General features: G+C 36.1%; 2 protein-coding genes across 5 annotated transcripts; one reads left to right on the top strand and one right to left on the bottom strand.

Annotated features, from left to right (window-relative positions):
* The first annotated feature begins 7,160 nt into the window (after positions 1 to 7,160).
* LOC103445664 (scarecrow-like protein 23) lies at positions 7,161 to 9,252 on the top strand. The gene is made up of 2 exons (XM_017335113.3): positions 7,161 to 8,038; positions 8,249 to 9,252. Exons 1-2 carry the CDS (start codon positions 7,241 to 7,243, stop codon positions 8,993 to 8,995), a joined length of 1,545 nt encoding a protein of 514 aa, XP_017190602.2. The 5' UTR covers positions 7,161 to 7,240; the 3' UTR covers positions 8,996 to 9,252.
* Positions 9,253 to 9,646: 394 nt separating this feature from the next.
* Positions 9,647 to 15,084, bottom strand: LOC103445608 (uncharacterized). 4 transcript variants are annotated; one of them, XR_001791032.3, is made up of 12 exons: positions 14,906 to 15,081; positions 14,323 to 14,499; positions 13,981 to 14,076; positions 13,575 to 13,678; positions 12,860 to 13,059; positions 12,271 to 12,393; positions 12,101 to 12,189; positions 10,882 to 10,987; positions 10,706 to 10,803; positions 10,379 to 10,532; positions 10,122 to 10,202; positions 9,647 to 9,892 (listed from the first exon to the last, which is right to left on the bottom strand). XR_001791032.3 is itself a non-coding variant. In XM_008384621.4 (12 exons), the coding sequence occupies exons 2-12, from the start codon at positions 14,428 to 14,430 to the stop codon at positions 9,878 to 9,880; spliced, it is 1,266 nt and encodes a 421-aa protein (XP_008382843.2). In that variant the 5' UTR covers positions 14,431 to 14,499; positions 14,906 to 15,084; the 3' UTR covers positions 9,647 to 9,877. The 4 variants fall into 4 exon arrangements, 1 of the variants encoding a protein (XP_008382843.2); XR_011572035.1 differs by having other exon boundaries at positions 10,287 to 10,543; positions 14,906 to 15,080; XR_011572036.1 differs by having other exon boundaries at positions 10,379 to 10,543; positions 14,906 to 15,080.
* Between the last annotated feature and the right edge of the window lie 854 nt (positions 15,085 to 15,938).

Here is a 15,938-nt window from a genome sequence, read left to right as displayed (position 1 = left end):
CACTCCCTTCCCTTAGTGTAGATAACATCGTTTGTTAAAAAAAGATGATCATTTAACAACTAATTGAATCACATTATTATGCGTGTGCGAGAGACTTTTTTTATAACTGGCATTACGCACCTCTTAAGTGTTTAAAAATTGAGAAATAATATTTAATAAACAACCGCGTGCAAAAACTATTTTTTGAATCACAACGTTCTACGCGCGACTTAGACATTTTAAATGTATTTATATGCGTGAATTGCTTCAATATTTTTTTATTTTGTTATTTTTTTTTATCACCAGCGCTACACGCCTCTTGAGATGTTTTGAACACAATATTCATGATTTTTCTTATTTTTTATTATATTTTTCTTCCCCATCACTTGGGCACCATCAACTTTGTCATTTGTTTATTCTTTTCTCTCTTCCTATTTATATTTATGTTATATTTTATGATGACCAAATTACCATCTTATCCTTGCATGATTTGATATATTATTTTGGGTAGGTTTTGAATTTTTTTGGCTGAGGGGCAGTTTAGTCCAATTATTTTTGTCAAAGGGGGTGACACCAAAATTTTTGTCCCATGCGTGACCCAAAGCCACTGTTCATCTCACCGTTGGCTTTATATATAATAGAATATGATTATTCTTCTTGGTGGGTCTATGTTTGCTCTAAGTTTGCCGTATGGTGACTATATAGACTATAGAATCACCATCAGTCAGCAACCATTACAATAATTCTCACTTTACTGCACTAAAGTATCGTGGTTTTTAAACTTTTATACATCAAGTTTTTTTTCATCCCAATCTCATATCTAACATGAAGATTGTGGGACACTTTCATACTTATGTGAGTTTGATCTTTAACTTTTCTGTTAATTGATGACATGATAGAATTTGACACACCGGTTCATGCCATGTAGGCTCACAGATTAATTAAATAATAAAAATTAACTTTACAATAATTTGAGAATAAAAATGTTGTACAATACAAAAATAACTCTACTTTCTAGCTAAATTCGATGAATCGAATACTAACATCCATGATCATCAGCCAAACAAATACTAAAATCGAAACTGCCAAGCAATGAGGCACCTGCAAACACATCAACAGTGAAATCAGAAACAAATTTGAATTCGTTGACCGATCCTAGGTCTCGTCGCAGAGTTTCGCATGCCGAAATGGCAGAATTTGGCGCTGAGCACGAGATGGTCCTACTCAGAGACAATGATGCTAGAGCTCTTAATGTGATTGTTAGCGAAGGTAAAGTTGAGGTCGGAGCAATGGTGGATGTAATCGAGGCCGTGGTGAGGTCGGTGGCACAATTTGCATCCGGGAGAGGGATGGGGAGGCAGGATTTGCGCTAGAAGCAAATTAGAGGTCGAGGAGGAGAGGAGACGGTTGAGAGGAAGTTGGAGGTGGTGGAGTGGATCTCAGAAATGTCGTAGATTTGTGGGTTTTTAGGGAGGGAGGATTTGAATGATTTGTCACGCTAACTACTATTCATGCTAAATAAGTATAAACCACGTGTTAAGGCTTGCCAAGTGAATTATGGTGTGGACAGCTACGAAAGTTTGTCTGGCCTAGGCAGAGTCAAGATTGTAGAAGACTTTGGGCTGCTTGGGAGTCCAAAGATTCAAGCCGACAATCTTTGAATTTCATGTAGAAAAGTTTGAGAGAGAATAAACCTAGTTTCCCCTCTTTCCTAGCAACCAATCTAGTTAGAAAAGAACCTGATTTAAAAACCTAAGTTCACGTGAAAGCCTAACGCACAACCCGCATTTAATGAGGAGAGGTGGACTTTCCCTTCCTAGCTGAAGAACAATGAACAAAAAGCTAAGAGACGCATTACTAAAATTAACGCATGTAGAAGTTGACCAAGGGAAGGAGCGCCTTGGGAAGAATGCGCGGCACAATCTTCATGAGAGCAACGACGCTCATCTGTCTTACACTAAAAAAGAAAAGTTGCAGTTGGGCTAGGAAAAAGAAGAAGGAAGACTTAGCTATAATGAGAGAAACCTAGAGATGTCCTAAGAAAACCTGCAAAGAGAACCCTTCACCTACAAAGGGAGGTTCAATAGGGGGATATAACGTTACTGAGAGGAGGAGAGGAGTTCAAGGTTACATGACACCAAACAAGGGAAATCATTCCCCATGTGCAAGCATACTTGAATCTTACAAATAGACATCTTCTTACAATCTTAGGGGTCCCTTCAACTTCCTTCGATCTTCCTTAGTCAATAGAAGCTCTCTTAGAACCTTAGAAATCTAGATTACTCAACCCAAAACATCATGCAACCATGCAAAGTTCTCTCTCATGCTAAACTGACAAACTTCTAGCTTCCACGTCACACTTTACTTAGGCAAGTCATTATTTGTCTAATCATGTTATCTTTGAGTCATTAACCTAACCGAGACACACTAATTCTTCCCAGGTATCCTGAACTTGGTGTTCAAACGGACCAGAGGAAGCAAAGAGTATCCGTCAAAGCTCAAGTTCAGCTCGGCCTAAAAGTCCATCAACAGAAGTCAACAACCGTATTCAATTCACTGTAAATATACTTAAAAGTTAAACGACCCTCATCAAACTTTGACGGATAGGCCTGCATTGACTAAGAAGCACAAGCATAAGGTGAGAATGTTCCCATTGTCCCTATAGGCACACACAAAACTAACTCTACCACACATTTTCTCTCTCAATATGTTATGTTAGTTGTAGCATGAAAATGGGACAGAAGTCAAATTTTGAACATGTTAAAAACATTTTAACTTTACCACACAAGGGAAAAGTGAAACATATTTCTTTCATCATCTTGTCGATTTTAGATAGGGAAAGCTAAATATGGAAATATATTATTTAAAATGCTCAACTAATTCCTTAGTTTGATCAGCAAAAACAAACAAAACCCTAATTGTAATTTTATCCCCTCCAACAAAGAAAATAGAACTAGGATCCAAACTGGTTGACTGGGACTTGGACCACCATGGATATTGACAAGCTTGATGGCTTCTGCTTCTCTCTCTCTCTCTCTCTCTCTCTCTCTCTCTCTCTCTCTCTCTCTCTCTCTGTGTTTGTCTGAAAACAATAGGTTGACGTTATGACCTCACAGAATATGTGCTCCCATAAAACTGTGGGTTGGTTTTCTGTACCACCAGAAGGTCGTATCTGAGGAAGATTTGGCTGGCTGAATAGGACGAAAATGATATATCATGACCAAATGGTTTGAAACCAGATTTTCAAGAATAAAATTTGGGTTTAGCCAAATAATGAATAAGTTAATAATGTTTTTTTAATTAATGATTTTTTAATTAATACTGTTTTTTTTTGGTAAGGTTATGATTTGTTTTGTATTTAAAACTAAATTATCGCAGAGTTAAATAATAAGTTTTATTTTCAATGAACAAATTTACTAAGCATACACTTACAAGATATATAAAATGAAAAATATTTTGTGAATTGTTATCATCCTTGTCCTTGCGCTTCCTCTTCTTAAATATAATAAGGGTAATCTTACTGCCCTTGCCCTTGCCTTGCCCTTGATCTCCTAAACGGGTGGACTTGCTCTAACATGTAATTAGTTATGATCTTATCTATTTCATCTTAAGCCTATACATAGACACTCTAAAGAGATTGAAGGATACTCCAATTTCTCCACCTAATCTCTTGTTTCTGTTTATCAAAAAAAATCTCTCTTGTTTGTCTCTTTTCTCTATATTTTATTTTAATAAATTAAACATTTTGTTTACATTAATTCTCAATTGACTAGAGAGAAAATAGCAAACGAATACATTTTTATTTTCCTGGTGAAGGGGCGTGGAAGCGAAACAAACTACAATTTTACAATTTTAAACGTAAAAAGGACGATCTTATTATTTATTTAAGAGAATTGTTATTTACACTCTAAATTTTTTATATTTAGAAGAAAAAAAATATATCCATGACTAGTGTATAATGAAATTTTTATAATGCCAATAATAGTTCCGTTTTTAATACTATTTTATCCAGTATTTACAAAGACCGTGATAAATTTAAATTTTTGGATTTTTTTTCCTCAAATGTAGAAAGATTAGACCATATTAGCTCTTGGACAATGGTCGCGTGCGAGGCACCTATCCTAGGTGAGGATTTAACCCTAGAAAAGACCACCCGCTCGCCGTCCCTTCTCCACCAATTTTATTAATAATAAATGAAAGTAAACAAAAAAAATACATGTTGGAGAACTATACAAGTGAATCTTGGAAAACACTTTGGAACAAAAATATTTTCTTTAAATGTGCTTTCAATAAGTTTAAAAACATCAGACAAGTTCAAAAGCTTTGAAACTTTACCACATACGGGAAAAGTGAAACATGTATCTTTCATCATTTTGTAGATTTTAGATACGAAAAGCTAAATATGGAAATATAATATTTAAAACGATCAACTAATTCCCTAGTTTGATTCTGCAAAAACAAACAAAACCCTAATCGAATTTTTCTCCCCTCCAACAAAGAAAATAGAACTAGGATGGATCCAAACTGGTTGACTAGGACTTGCACCCTGGATCTTGACAAGTTTGATGGCTTCCGATTCACTCTCTATTTGTTGTGTCTGAAAACAAAAAGTTTGACGAATGACTTCAGAGAAGATGTGCTCCATGAACTGTGGGTTGGTTTTCTATACCTCCAAAAGGTGGCATCAGAGGAAGATTTTGCTGGCCGAATTTCTGGAGGAAAATGAGATATCATGACCAAATGGTTTCAAACACGATATTTCAAGAATGAGATTTATTTAAGTTACGTAATGATTCAATTATAACCATGAACCAAACTCGTTATTTGTAAGAGTCAAACGTGAGTATTATTATCCGTGAATTTTTTTATAAGTAATCAAATTTGATACTTTTAAGGATTTTCAAACTTCTTTGCTTTTGTTATTTTTCAAATTTTAACAACTTGAATAGAGTGCGAGCACTTCAAGCAGTGTTCAAAGATTGACTGAGGGGTTTCGAGAAAATTTGAGCATTGGTTGAAGGGTTTCTCCGGCGACTATTTCTGAATCTTAAAATAACAGGCCGAAAGTTTTTAACGTACGCCAAAGAAAAATTAGTCTTTCAAATTTGGACAAATCTCTAAAGTATGGTGCTGTTAATCAAGAAATCGTCAAATTAAGAGTACTTTTTTATATGCATAATTAGTAATTTATTAGTACTGAAGGACATGGTCCAATCCAACCCAGAAAAGCAAACAAAATTTTGGGAATAATTTATTTAGGTCTGTCGCAAAAAAATGTCTTATCAAGTGGGCCAATATTTTTAAAATAAAAAAAACATTTTATTATTACTAAAGAGATAAAAGGAAAATTCAAAATTATTATAATAATATAAAGAAATGAAAACTAACAAAAAGTTCAAAAAAACTTTAGTTTTAATGAAAAATGACAAATAAAGTTGTAGTGAATAATACCAAGAAAATGTTAAAATGTGATTTTTCGTTAAAAGTGAACAACACTGAGAATGTTTCGTTGAAGAGTTTCAAACTTAGAATGTATTAGCAGAACTCAAAATCTTAGGACCGGCAGTTGAGACAATCCAATTATTTGATGAAATATATTAAAACATTTAAAATGAAAAAAATAAATTAAGAGCAGCCATCGATCATTAACGACTGCTTGATGTGTTTAGTGGGTTAGTTGTTTCTTTCCTCACCTTCTTGATTTGCAATTTCATCTCCATTATATTATAAATAACTTAATTAAGCATGTCATCACTTGTATAAGAAATAATATGAGTTTTATAGCTCAGTGACAAGCAATTTTTCATGCTTACCTACATAATTCAAAACATATAACGTTTGAGATGTAAGTAACAAAACCACCACAGGATTGCCTAGCGGTTGGGGTGAATTTCAAGCATGTATTTCACTTGTTTTGGGTTTGATTCCTGACGCTGATAAATCATACGATGGTGTTAAGCAGAGGTTGAAATGCATCTGTGAATCATTCCGACTCCCAAAAAGATAGCATTGTCGTGGCTTCGCCACCAACTGATCACTGATTTGAAAAGAAAGGAAAAAAAATGCAAGTAACAGAACTAGTAATTTAGGTTACATACATGGATAGTGACATAGACTCAATATAACTAGAACATCTTAATTAAATATACATATACATATACATATATATATACACACACACATTTGCCAAATCATTGAACTTGTAAATAAAGCAATAATAATGTAATGTTCTAAGAGTGACATTCTAATATTTTATAAACTAACTCTTAATCTGGTATATTGTTTCTCTTTTCATTGTTAGAAGAGATCTTAAAGTCCGAATTCTTCCTCCCCATTGATTAGTTAAAGACCATAATCTTTTATACTAAAGCTAAAAAATCAAATGCTATCAAATGCATAGCTAGAGTATATTTTTTCCTATTTTGCACTCAAATTTAAATATTTATCCTTAGTTTTTATGTTCAGATATTGAATAAATAGGAATGTACATAAGAGAAAAGGAGTGCACAAAAATTTATTTCTAAAAACGTACACTGATTATTGTTTTTAAACAAATCTGAAAACACATAATATTATTAATGAATTTATTATTGTCTTTACACAAATCTGAAGGTATCATCATGCTTGATGAATCAAAATACTTAACAACCAAATAGACTTGTAAAATTAAAAAAAAAAAAATTGTATACGTCCAACGTAAATTAGGTTCTTATGCCTCTTTTTTTCCCATATTTTATTAAGGTCTTTGACTTTTGCTCATGTCATTATTTAAACATAAATGATGTACATGTCATCATATGTCAATTTTAAAACTAAAAAACTTATTAGTCATTTCCAAATATATCTTTTTAGTATTTTTCATATATTTCTATCTTAATTTGTACTCTCTTTTTTTTTCACCAATATTATTTTTAGTTTTAAGTTGTATCTATAATTTTAAATTTTAATATGTACCCATATTTTTAAATTTCATTTGTACCGATTTTCTTTTTTCTGAATGACCCTATATTCTATCAATTTATATAATTAATATATAAGAAAAATCACTACCTGGATTACGTAGGTCTTGGCTTGTAGCCAGTTAGCCTCTTCTGTATGTCTTGGATATGCCGGCCATCCCTTCCATGCCAAATAAATGCCAAAATTCTGCTATGTCATGCCGACGACCTTTTCTTTTGGCCACCACCTTTAAAAATAAACTCCATCTCCTTACCACCATCTCCCCTACATTATTTTCTCCCTGCCCAGCTTTGCAATCTTAATGATAGCAGAATTTGAAATGGCTCACGGGACTGTCAACATAATCCAATCCCACGAACCGTGGATTAATTATCCCAACCCTAATGTTACTGGCTTCCAAAATAATCCCATCCCCAATCCCAAGCCCGTCGAAAACCGGTTTATAAACTTGGAGAGGAGTGAACTCTCTCAGTGGGTGGAGCACATAACGAAACACCTCATCGACGACTTGCCTGAACCCGCCACCACCAACACGGCCTCCACCGACACGTTACAGACGTCTGAGGACTATTTTGTCCCGTCATCACTTTCCACCGATTTAATTAGTCCGAGGAAAGTCCCACGGAGAAGCTATGGTGAGCATGAGCATCATGAGCTCCAATGGGGCAATGAACTTCAACTCCATGCAGATAATAGCGACGTAAGAGCAAGAGGAGGGAATAATATGAGTAAGCTCGATGAGCATGGCTTAACCCTAATCACCCTCCTCTTCGAATGTGCTGTTGCCATCTCCGTTGACAACCTCCCCGAGGCCCATCGGATGCTCCTTGAGCTAACCCATATGGCCTCGCCGTATGGGCCATCATGCGCTGAGCGCGTGGTGGCTTATTTCGCCAAGGCCATGGCTAGTAGGGTTATCAGCTCCTGGTTAGGCATTTGCTCTCCATTGATCAACTACAAAAGCGTTCATAGTGCTTTTCAAGTCTTCAATACCATCTCTCCTTTCATCAAATTTGCCCACTTCACTTCCAACCAAGCCATCCTCGAGGCCTTTCACCACCGCGATAGGGTGCACATTCTTGACCTCGACATCATGCAGGTATATATGGTTCGAAATTTCGATAGTACCTTACGGATAATACTTGCCTCCTTCCATTAGAATTAGACATTAATTCCAATACAGTTCTGACAATCATGTTTAATCTCATATGTATTTAATGAGTTATTTTTTTATATGTCTCAAACTGTGATTTTGCATGAACGAGTTGTTTCCCTCATGTTAGCTAACATCGATATATATTGTTTGCAGGGTTTGCAATGGCCAGCCTTGTTTCACATTCTCGCCACACGCATGGAGGGTCCTCCACACCTGAGAATGACCGGTGTGGGCACATCATCGGAAATTCTTTTGGAGACCGGAAAGCAGCTCTCGAATTTTGCTAAGCGGCTTGGACTATCATTCGAATTTCATCCCATTGTAAGGACAGTTGGCGAGGTAGATGCTTCCATGGTGCAAGTACAGCGAGGGGAGACCCTCGCCGTGCACTGGCTGCAACATTCGTTGTATGATGCAACCGGCTCCGACTGGAAAACGTTGAGACTCATCGAAGAACTAGCACCAAGACTTGTCACATTGGTAGAGCAAGACATGTCACATAGTGGCTCATTTTTGGACCGTTTTGTTGGGTCGTTACATTACTATTCGACAATGTTTGATTCACTAGAATCATACTTGCCCAGTGACAACCCTAGCAGGCACAAGGTGGAGCATAGTATGTTTTATAGAGAAATCAACAACATATTGGCAATTGGAGGCCCGGCAAGAAGCGGCGAGGACAAGTTCCGGCAGTGGAGGAGTGAACTTGGGGCAAGAAGTGAGTTCATGCAAGTAGAGATGAGTGGAAATTCAATGGCACAAGCACAGTTGATATTGAATATGTTTCCTCCTACACATGGGTACAGCCTTGTGCAAGGAGATGGGACTATTAGGCTTGGGTGGAAGGATACTAGTTTGTATGTTGCTTCTGCATGGACTTGCTCTCATGCTTCAAGATAGCTAGCCAGTTTTTTATACAAGCAAAATTGGGGAGGGGCCTAAAGAAATATCGAACTTTAGATTTAGGCTGTAGGAGTAAAAGCTCTTAACTGCTTGAATTACAGGCTACTTGCAATGACCAGGTCTTTTTTGTTGGGTTTATGTGGTTTTTTTTTTTTTCTTCTAGTGAAATGGTTGGTCATTGATTGTATTAATTTGGGGTTTGGAATGCTTAATTACCCTTTGACACTCAATACAACTTCAAATTAACAAGCGTACGTATACTTTTGTTGTTGTGTAACTACTTAGTTGCATATGACAATTTGTACTAGTGTTACAAATTAGCATGTAGTCCAATATCCTAGTGGATAGAGTATTGAGTCCTACCCATAGCGCCTAGGTTCAAAACTTACCCTTCCCCTAAATCCCTTAACAATTTCGTCAAAATTCTACTTTGTAATTTGGTAAACAACAATTAAGCTCCTTCCTTGTAAACCAAGATGCATTGTCCCTCATTCTCCCAACTAAGTTTCCAATTTCCATTCAAATCAAAGTTAAATGCAAATTAAAGCACCATATTATCATGCAATGAGTTTTAATCCACCTCTCTTCCCAAGTATTCCTTTATAAACAGCAAAGTCTAATCCCACGCAACTCAAAACACCATCAAAGTCGATCGAATTCATGTTATTAGGTTGAAAATGTCATCTTCAAGAATTGTCCTTAGCATGTTCTTGTTGCTAGAGAGAGAGAGAGAGAGAGAGAGAGAGAGAGAGAGCTAACTAGAAAGAAAACATAACGAAAAAAGTGACCAGAAAATTGTAGCTGTCTGCCCATGTCACCAACTCACCATCACTTGGGTGCAAAATTTCGATGAACAAAGTTGATAGCCCGGGAAAACATCTATGACTTCACGGTCTGCAAGAGTAAAAGGCGAAGAAATCCTTCAGTTTCTAAATCAAGGAAAGAGCCTCCTCTACCATGCTCACTCTTCTCTATAAATCTTTTGAAGAAGCATTTATCTGGAATTTATTTTTGTGTTTTCTTTATCCGGAGAAGAGGAATTATAATCAAGTTTTCAAAAATCTCACAATCACTAAATAAAACAAAGTGCCCAGGTTATGCTTTGCTTTAGATGGATACATACCTTCAGGTACTTTTTGTGAATCCTCAATGCCTCGTTACATGCCTTTTTAGCATCCAGATTTCCGGTTATGTCACCTAAGATCTGGAGACCAATACGAGATTAGTGAACACAAAAAAGTAACATGAGTTGCATCGGAACATATGAGAGAGAGAGAGAGAGAGAGACCGAGACAACATCATCTAGACCCTTAGCCTCCTTTAAAAGTTGCTTATTTTTGGTCTCAAGAACACTTGCAACAAGAAAGACAGAAAGTGCACCATGTTGTTCTGTGTATCCTGTCTTCACAATGTTTCTCTCGAACTTGCCATATTGCTTTAGTTCTTTGTCATTTACATTTGGTGGTGTAGCAGCACCACTTGGAACTTCATACGATGAGAAAATGTTTGGGTTGTATTCCATGGCCCACATCAGCTGAAACCAATCTATTACCGTCTTAAAACAAGCTTATGAAGGAAAGCAACGAAAAAAATACACCTTAATACATTAATTACATTGAGATTCACAAGACCCACAGTTTGAATTCACATCAGAAATCGACAGCGTGAATCCACAGTATGGCAAATAGGTACGTTTTTCCTACTCACCTCCCACAGATACAGTGAATCCACAAAGGAAAACTCTCTTCGGAACAGGACCATTAACATGCGAAAAGCAAATAAATACTCCCCGCCGTCTAGATCATCTGTCAATAAGATGGAAAGGGAATTTTAGCAGAGTATGATGGACCTGTGTTAGTTGACATGCACAGAGCAAGTATTACCAAGGTGCTGATGAAGTTTAGGATCAATAGTTCTGATTACTTGGGAGAGTGTACCCAGCTGAGATTGCACCCCTATCGAACTCGCACTGCACCTAAAATTCTCTCTCTGTTTTTGAAACAAAAGCAGGAATCTGAATTATACCATAACAGAAGCATATCACAAGCACAAATCATCTAACAGATCATATAAAGAAAATTTGTCAGCGGTAAATAATAAAAATGAACAAGACAAATAATCAGCCTCAAGGCCCCCAAAAGAGAACTTAACACTTCTTATTTTCTTGTCATGCATGATCTCTATCAGAAGGGAATTAAACACACCATCGATGAAACCAGATGATTAGTAGATGTTGTAATCCAATCCAGTTCAGCAGAACAAACTAAAAAACTTCTTACCAGTATAATCTAAGGTTAATTATGCCACATTTAACTTGACTATAAGTTTAAGAGTTGATTTAACAATTGAAACTTGACTACTTGATCTGACTTTTGATGCCTAAAGCTGAATCATGTTGCCTTTATTTACTAGTGCAGCGCCTGACAGATTCAGCACAGCCAACATTCATGTACCCGCTGACTAGAGAACTTCAGCTAATTATATCGTTAAGAAATCCATTTACAATGTTTTATGGGAAACAATTTCCAAGATACCTTCTAGGTCTGCCAATCATCCATCTTGATTCTTAACACCCTCACATCCATTCTTGGAACACCTTTCTCAACTGTCCATTCTAGTCTACATGATGAATTTGAGCAGTCAGGACTCAGTCTACAGGAAGAATTTTTTTTTTTTTTTTTTTTTTTTTTTTTTTTGAATCTAGTGTCTCCGGGTCTTTTGATCCGACTACTCACTAGGCCACCCGCCTGACCCCACAACATTTGGTAGGCAAGAAACTCTAGCAATTGCTAGGTGGGTACCTTGAGAGGTGTCGAACCCCAGACCTCTTGGTAACAAACCAAGGGCCTGACCATTAGACTAAACACTCTTAGGTAGTCTACAGGAAGAATAAGACAACCAATATTGCTCATGCTAGTCAAATACTAGATCCCAGTTTAAACAAAACCTAGATCCCAGTTTAAACTGGTCACAATATACTACCTGTTCGGAATCACTCATAACAAGTTCATGGACAATGAACAGCAACAAGAGGCAGTCAACACTGTTCTATCAAAACATGCAACCACCAATAGTACCATCAAGGTAAGAACGAAAACATACCAGCCTTCGCATAGTACGTTCGAAACACCAATAGGCATCTGCTTCATTTTCAATAAGAATTACCATTGGCGAGCATATATCATTCATTCCTGCTCAAATGTGCCCATTATAAATGTCACTTAATACTGTTCAACTTTAATAGAATATCACTGAGATTCAGAAACATCCACCTTGAACATAACCAATATCATTGTCCACCCAAGCATAAATTGAAAGAATGTCCCAAAGTTTTGCCTGATTAGCTTGACTCTCATAAAAGACAAGTGTTCGATCCGTGCGAGCAACATCCAAACCTACAAGCCAAATCCCCCAGTTGAGTAATCACTTCTAATAGTTAACATAAGTAAAAACAACCATAAGATACCGAAATAGATAAAGGTTCAGAGCTTATATAGTATTGAAAAAGAAAAAATCTAATAGTGAGCAGATGGTAAAATAACCATAAGATAATCAAATGTGTATGGTTCATAATTTGAGCTATGAAAACAGTTAAATTACCATTGGAAATATCATAAATAATCAAATATATATGCTGCGCATTCATACATGAATAAAAAGTGTAAAGTATTTCCCTCAAGAAAAGAAAAACATGTGTCAAGTTAAGGTAGTTTTCTGGGCTTTCTTCCCAGTGAGAAAAACTGTACCATGAGAGCAACAGAAAAGTGAAAATGTGTCAAGTGGCAAAAGGTAGGTTGGGTCATCGGTTTACAACTTATCCAAATAATATAGTTTTGCAACATATATGCAACAGATATGTACCAATTTGATGCAAGAAAAGCTTCCACTGAATCACTTTCTTGTCTGAAGAAGCATGGTTTGCATCCTCTCTCATATTGCCATTTGCTGATTCTTCTATCGGTTGGCCATCATCCGTGATGATTGGTGTTGTAAGAAATTTTCCACTGCCAATAACTGGAACCATCTTCTGGCATTCAGCCTTCAATCTGTTATACTGCTCCCTAAAATGGCACGTTATACATTAAATCAAAATAAAGAATGTAAGATGGAGTTGAGGTACAGCATGCCAATAGGACTTTTTTGTTAAGGGAAAAAATGTAAGGGGAAATTAGAATACGTAAAACCACCTAGCGGTGCATACTTGACTAGAAATAAAATCTTTACCCCTTCCAAGCCTCACTAACCTCACATTTCACCTACACCCCTCTTTATCTACCAAAAAACTACAGCACAGGCTTAGGTCTAACACCAAAAACCAAGCAAAGAAAAAAAAAACGTAAAACCCCATGTTGTAACCATCCATACTCCCAAAAGATGTTACTCTAGAGCAATTCAAAACTTAAAGAACCAGGATCTTTGCATGGCTCCAGCATCATGAGGTTATGTTCATATTAAAAATATCTGTGGATTGACGTAAGAGGAGTTTCATGGGTGCTCCATTGCTTTTGATGACGATTAAATTGAGAGCCATCTTCTAAATATTAGATTGTAATAAAAAATAAAAAAAAAGTATTACCTCCGGCATTGCCTGAGCTGATTTCGTTCATCGAAGGTGCTATTTGGATCAAAGCAACCTAACAAGAACTCCCAAACTACACCTTTGATTGCAGGATGGACGCCCTAGTATATCAAATGAAGTAAGAAGATATATTCTAAACATCTTACGCATACAATTTGAACTTTGAATGCACCAAAGGAGCAACATCATGTGGTGTATCTAACATCAGCAAGGATAAAAATTATATATGATGCGTTTGCAAATCCTACGTACATTAAAATTTAACGTCTACTTTTTTTTTCTTTTGTTGGGGACACAACTCAATAACACAAGTGACGAAACACACACAATAATACAAAACAACCACCCACCTCCAACAATAGATCCTAACGAAAGAAGAAGTTACAAATAAACGGATGGTTACCCCTCGTTGGATTCGTCTAAGCACTTTAGCTATATCCAAATGACCATCTTCAGAGAACGCAGCATGCCATCTTCTTTCACTAAGAGTTTTCCCCGCCTGCAAAAGTTGATACTTATAAGCATGGATCACACGTGCTCAGCAGGAGTGTGACACACCAGTAAAAGTACAAGAAAGTAATCATGTTGCGATTCAGCAATGAAGGTGCATAACCATATCTTTTCAATGGAAAAACACTAGAATGATCTTACCAGAATGAAACTGTTCCATAAGGTGATTAAAATCAACTGTGTTAGACAGAACTAAAAGATAAATTAGAAACAAAATGAAGTGAAAAGGGCATACCCTTAGCCTAAAGTGTGTCTTCGGGATGTCAACTTGGCATTCTGGTCTAACAGGATAGAAAGCATCCAACTCAGCTGTTGAAGCTTTCTTCATAAAAAACAATGCCATTCTCCCCCACAACCAAGCATCCAAGATACAACCAATTCAATCGCTTTCGCCTTTTCTTTGTCCGGGCACCTAAATTCAAGTACAGCGTCAGTATTATCACTTAAACATAAACACTAAGAAGATCACATATACTCGAAAACGAAACAAACATATGGGATCATCCCACAATCCATCACCACCGTTTATCAGATGCCCAAAATACCAGATTTGCCCAACATTATATCATTTTACATAATCTCTATCTCCAATGCAAAGTTTTCACATTTCAATATCTCAAAACAATCTATCAGATAAACCCAAAATCCCCTTTGCGTTCAATGATTTAAACGTTTAAACATATCCCAAGATTAAAACTTTATGAAAAAAATCCCAGATACAAGAGAACCCCAGATTCACATATCTTATTTATGTTCATCATGTTGTTTCTACACATCTAATGCATTCAAAACATTCAAAAAATGTAGATTTCTAATACCTTCACTAACTGGAGTAGTAGAAATTCAAATTAGGATTGTAATTGCTGCAACCCCTCTGAACTATTCTTCAAGATGGTGGAAAAAATTCACACGGATTGGAGAGAAAGAGAGATGGGAGCGAAGAAAGCGCAGGAATATTATAGGAAAGGAAGAAAGTCTGGCATCCATTTTTGCTTCAACGGTAAATTTGTTTTTTTATTTTATACGAGCCCTTTTTTGGATTATAGTTATGGACTTGGATTGTCTGCCCTCCCATTTTGGTGTCCTTCTCTTATTTTGTGTGGTCACGGTTAAGCCACGTTAATATTTTATATTATTTTTTTATAAAAATAATAAAATAAAAAGAAATAGTAATATAAAATGTTGACGTGACTTAATCGTGACCACACAAACAGGAGGGCACGAGAAGGGCACTGAAATGGGAGGGCAGACGATCCAAGTCCGTTAGTTATTATAGCCGGAAGCGGCAATACACACGGGGACCCCCACCACTCCAATGGACGGAAAGGAAACCGTCTAATTTTTTAAGCGTACCAATTTGCCTTTATGTCAAATTTTCCATCAAATCGGACGTTGCTTTGTAACTTTGCTCATCTTGGTGGTGAAAACTATAAAAATAAATAAGAAAAAGCGATAAATTTGACGGCTCAAGTTAGTCAATGTACGAGACTCAAAACTAAACTGAAGGTTGATAAATACAAATAGAAAGATGGTTATGAAATTTACAATGTCTTGTTAAATCTTTCCCTTGAACAAGTTACTAAAGTGTACAAAAAAATGTTAAAAGATTTTACAAACCAAAGAAAATGGATACATTTTTAAATTTTACAAACCAAAGAAAATGGTTACATTTTTAAATATTAGGGAACCGACCTAGAAATCGAGGGGTACAAATGAAAAAAAGTTCATTTTCAACTCAGTGTTTTTTTTAAGAAAGTACTTCAAGTGTGTTTGGAGTCCAAAATTTTTTTCTTCTTCTAAATTTAATCATTTTAAAAGTAAAATGAGTCATTTTAAATTTTTTGTCCTAAA

This window comes from Malus domestica, chromosome 10 (genome assembly GCF_042453785.1).
Source record: "Malus domestica chromosome 10, GDT2T_hap1".
NCBI classification, from domain to species: Eukaryota; Viridiplantae; Streptophyta; class Magnoliopsida; order Rosales; family Rosaceae; genus Malus; species Malus domestica.
Note: the sequence above shows the minus strand (reverse complement) of the source record. Positions and strands in the feature narration are given on the sequence as shown.

Excerpts from the sequence above, each read along its gene's own strand:
- LOC103445664 (XM_017335113.3), top strand. The coding sequence starts at position 7,241 with ATGATAGCAGAATTTGAAATGGCTCACGGGACTGTCAACATAATCCAA. Across the intron at positions 8,039-8,248 it reads TTGACCTCGACATCATGCAG|GGTTTGCAATGGCCAGCCTT; the intron begins GTATATATGGTT and ends TATTGTTTGCAG.
- LOC103445608 (XM_008384621.4), bottom strand. The coding sequence starts at position 14,430 with ATGGCATTGTTTTTTATGAAGAAAGCTTCAACAGCTGAGTTGGATGCT. Across the intron at positions 12,394-12,859 it reads GCTTTTCTTGCATCAAATTG|GTTTGGATGTTGCTCGCACG; the intron begins GTACATATCTGT and ends TTTGGCTTGTAG. Across the intron at positions 10,804-10,881 it reads TAAACTTCATCAGCACCTTG|ATGATCTAGACGGCGGGGAG; the intron begins GTAATACTTGCT and ends TCTTATTGACAG.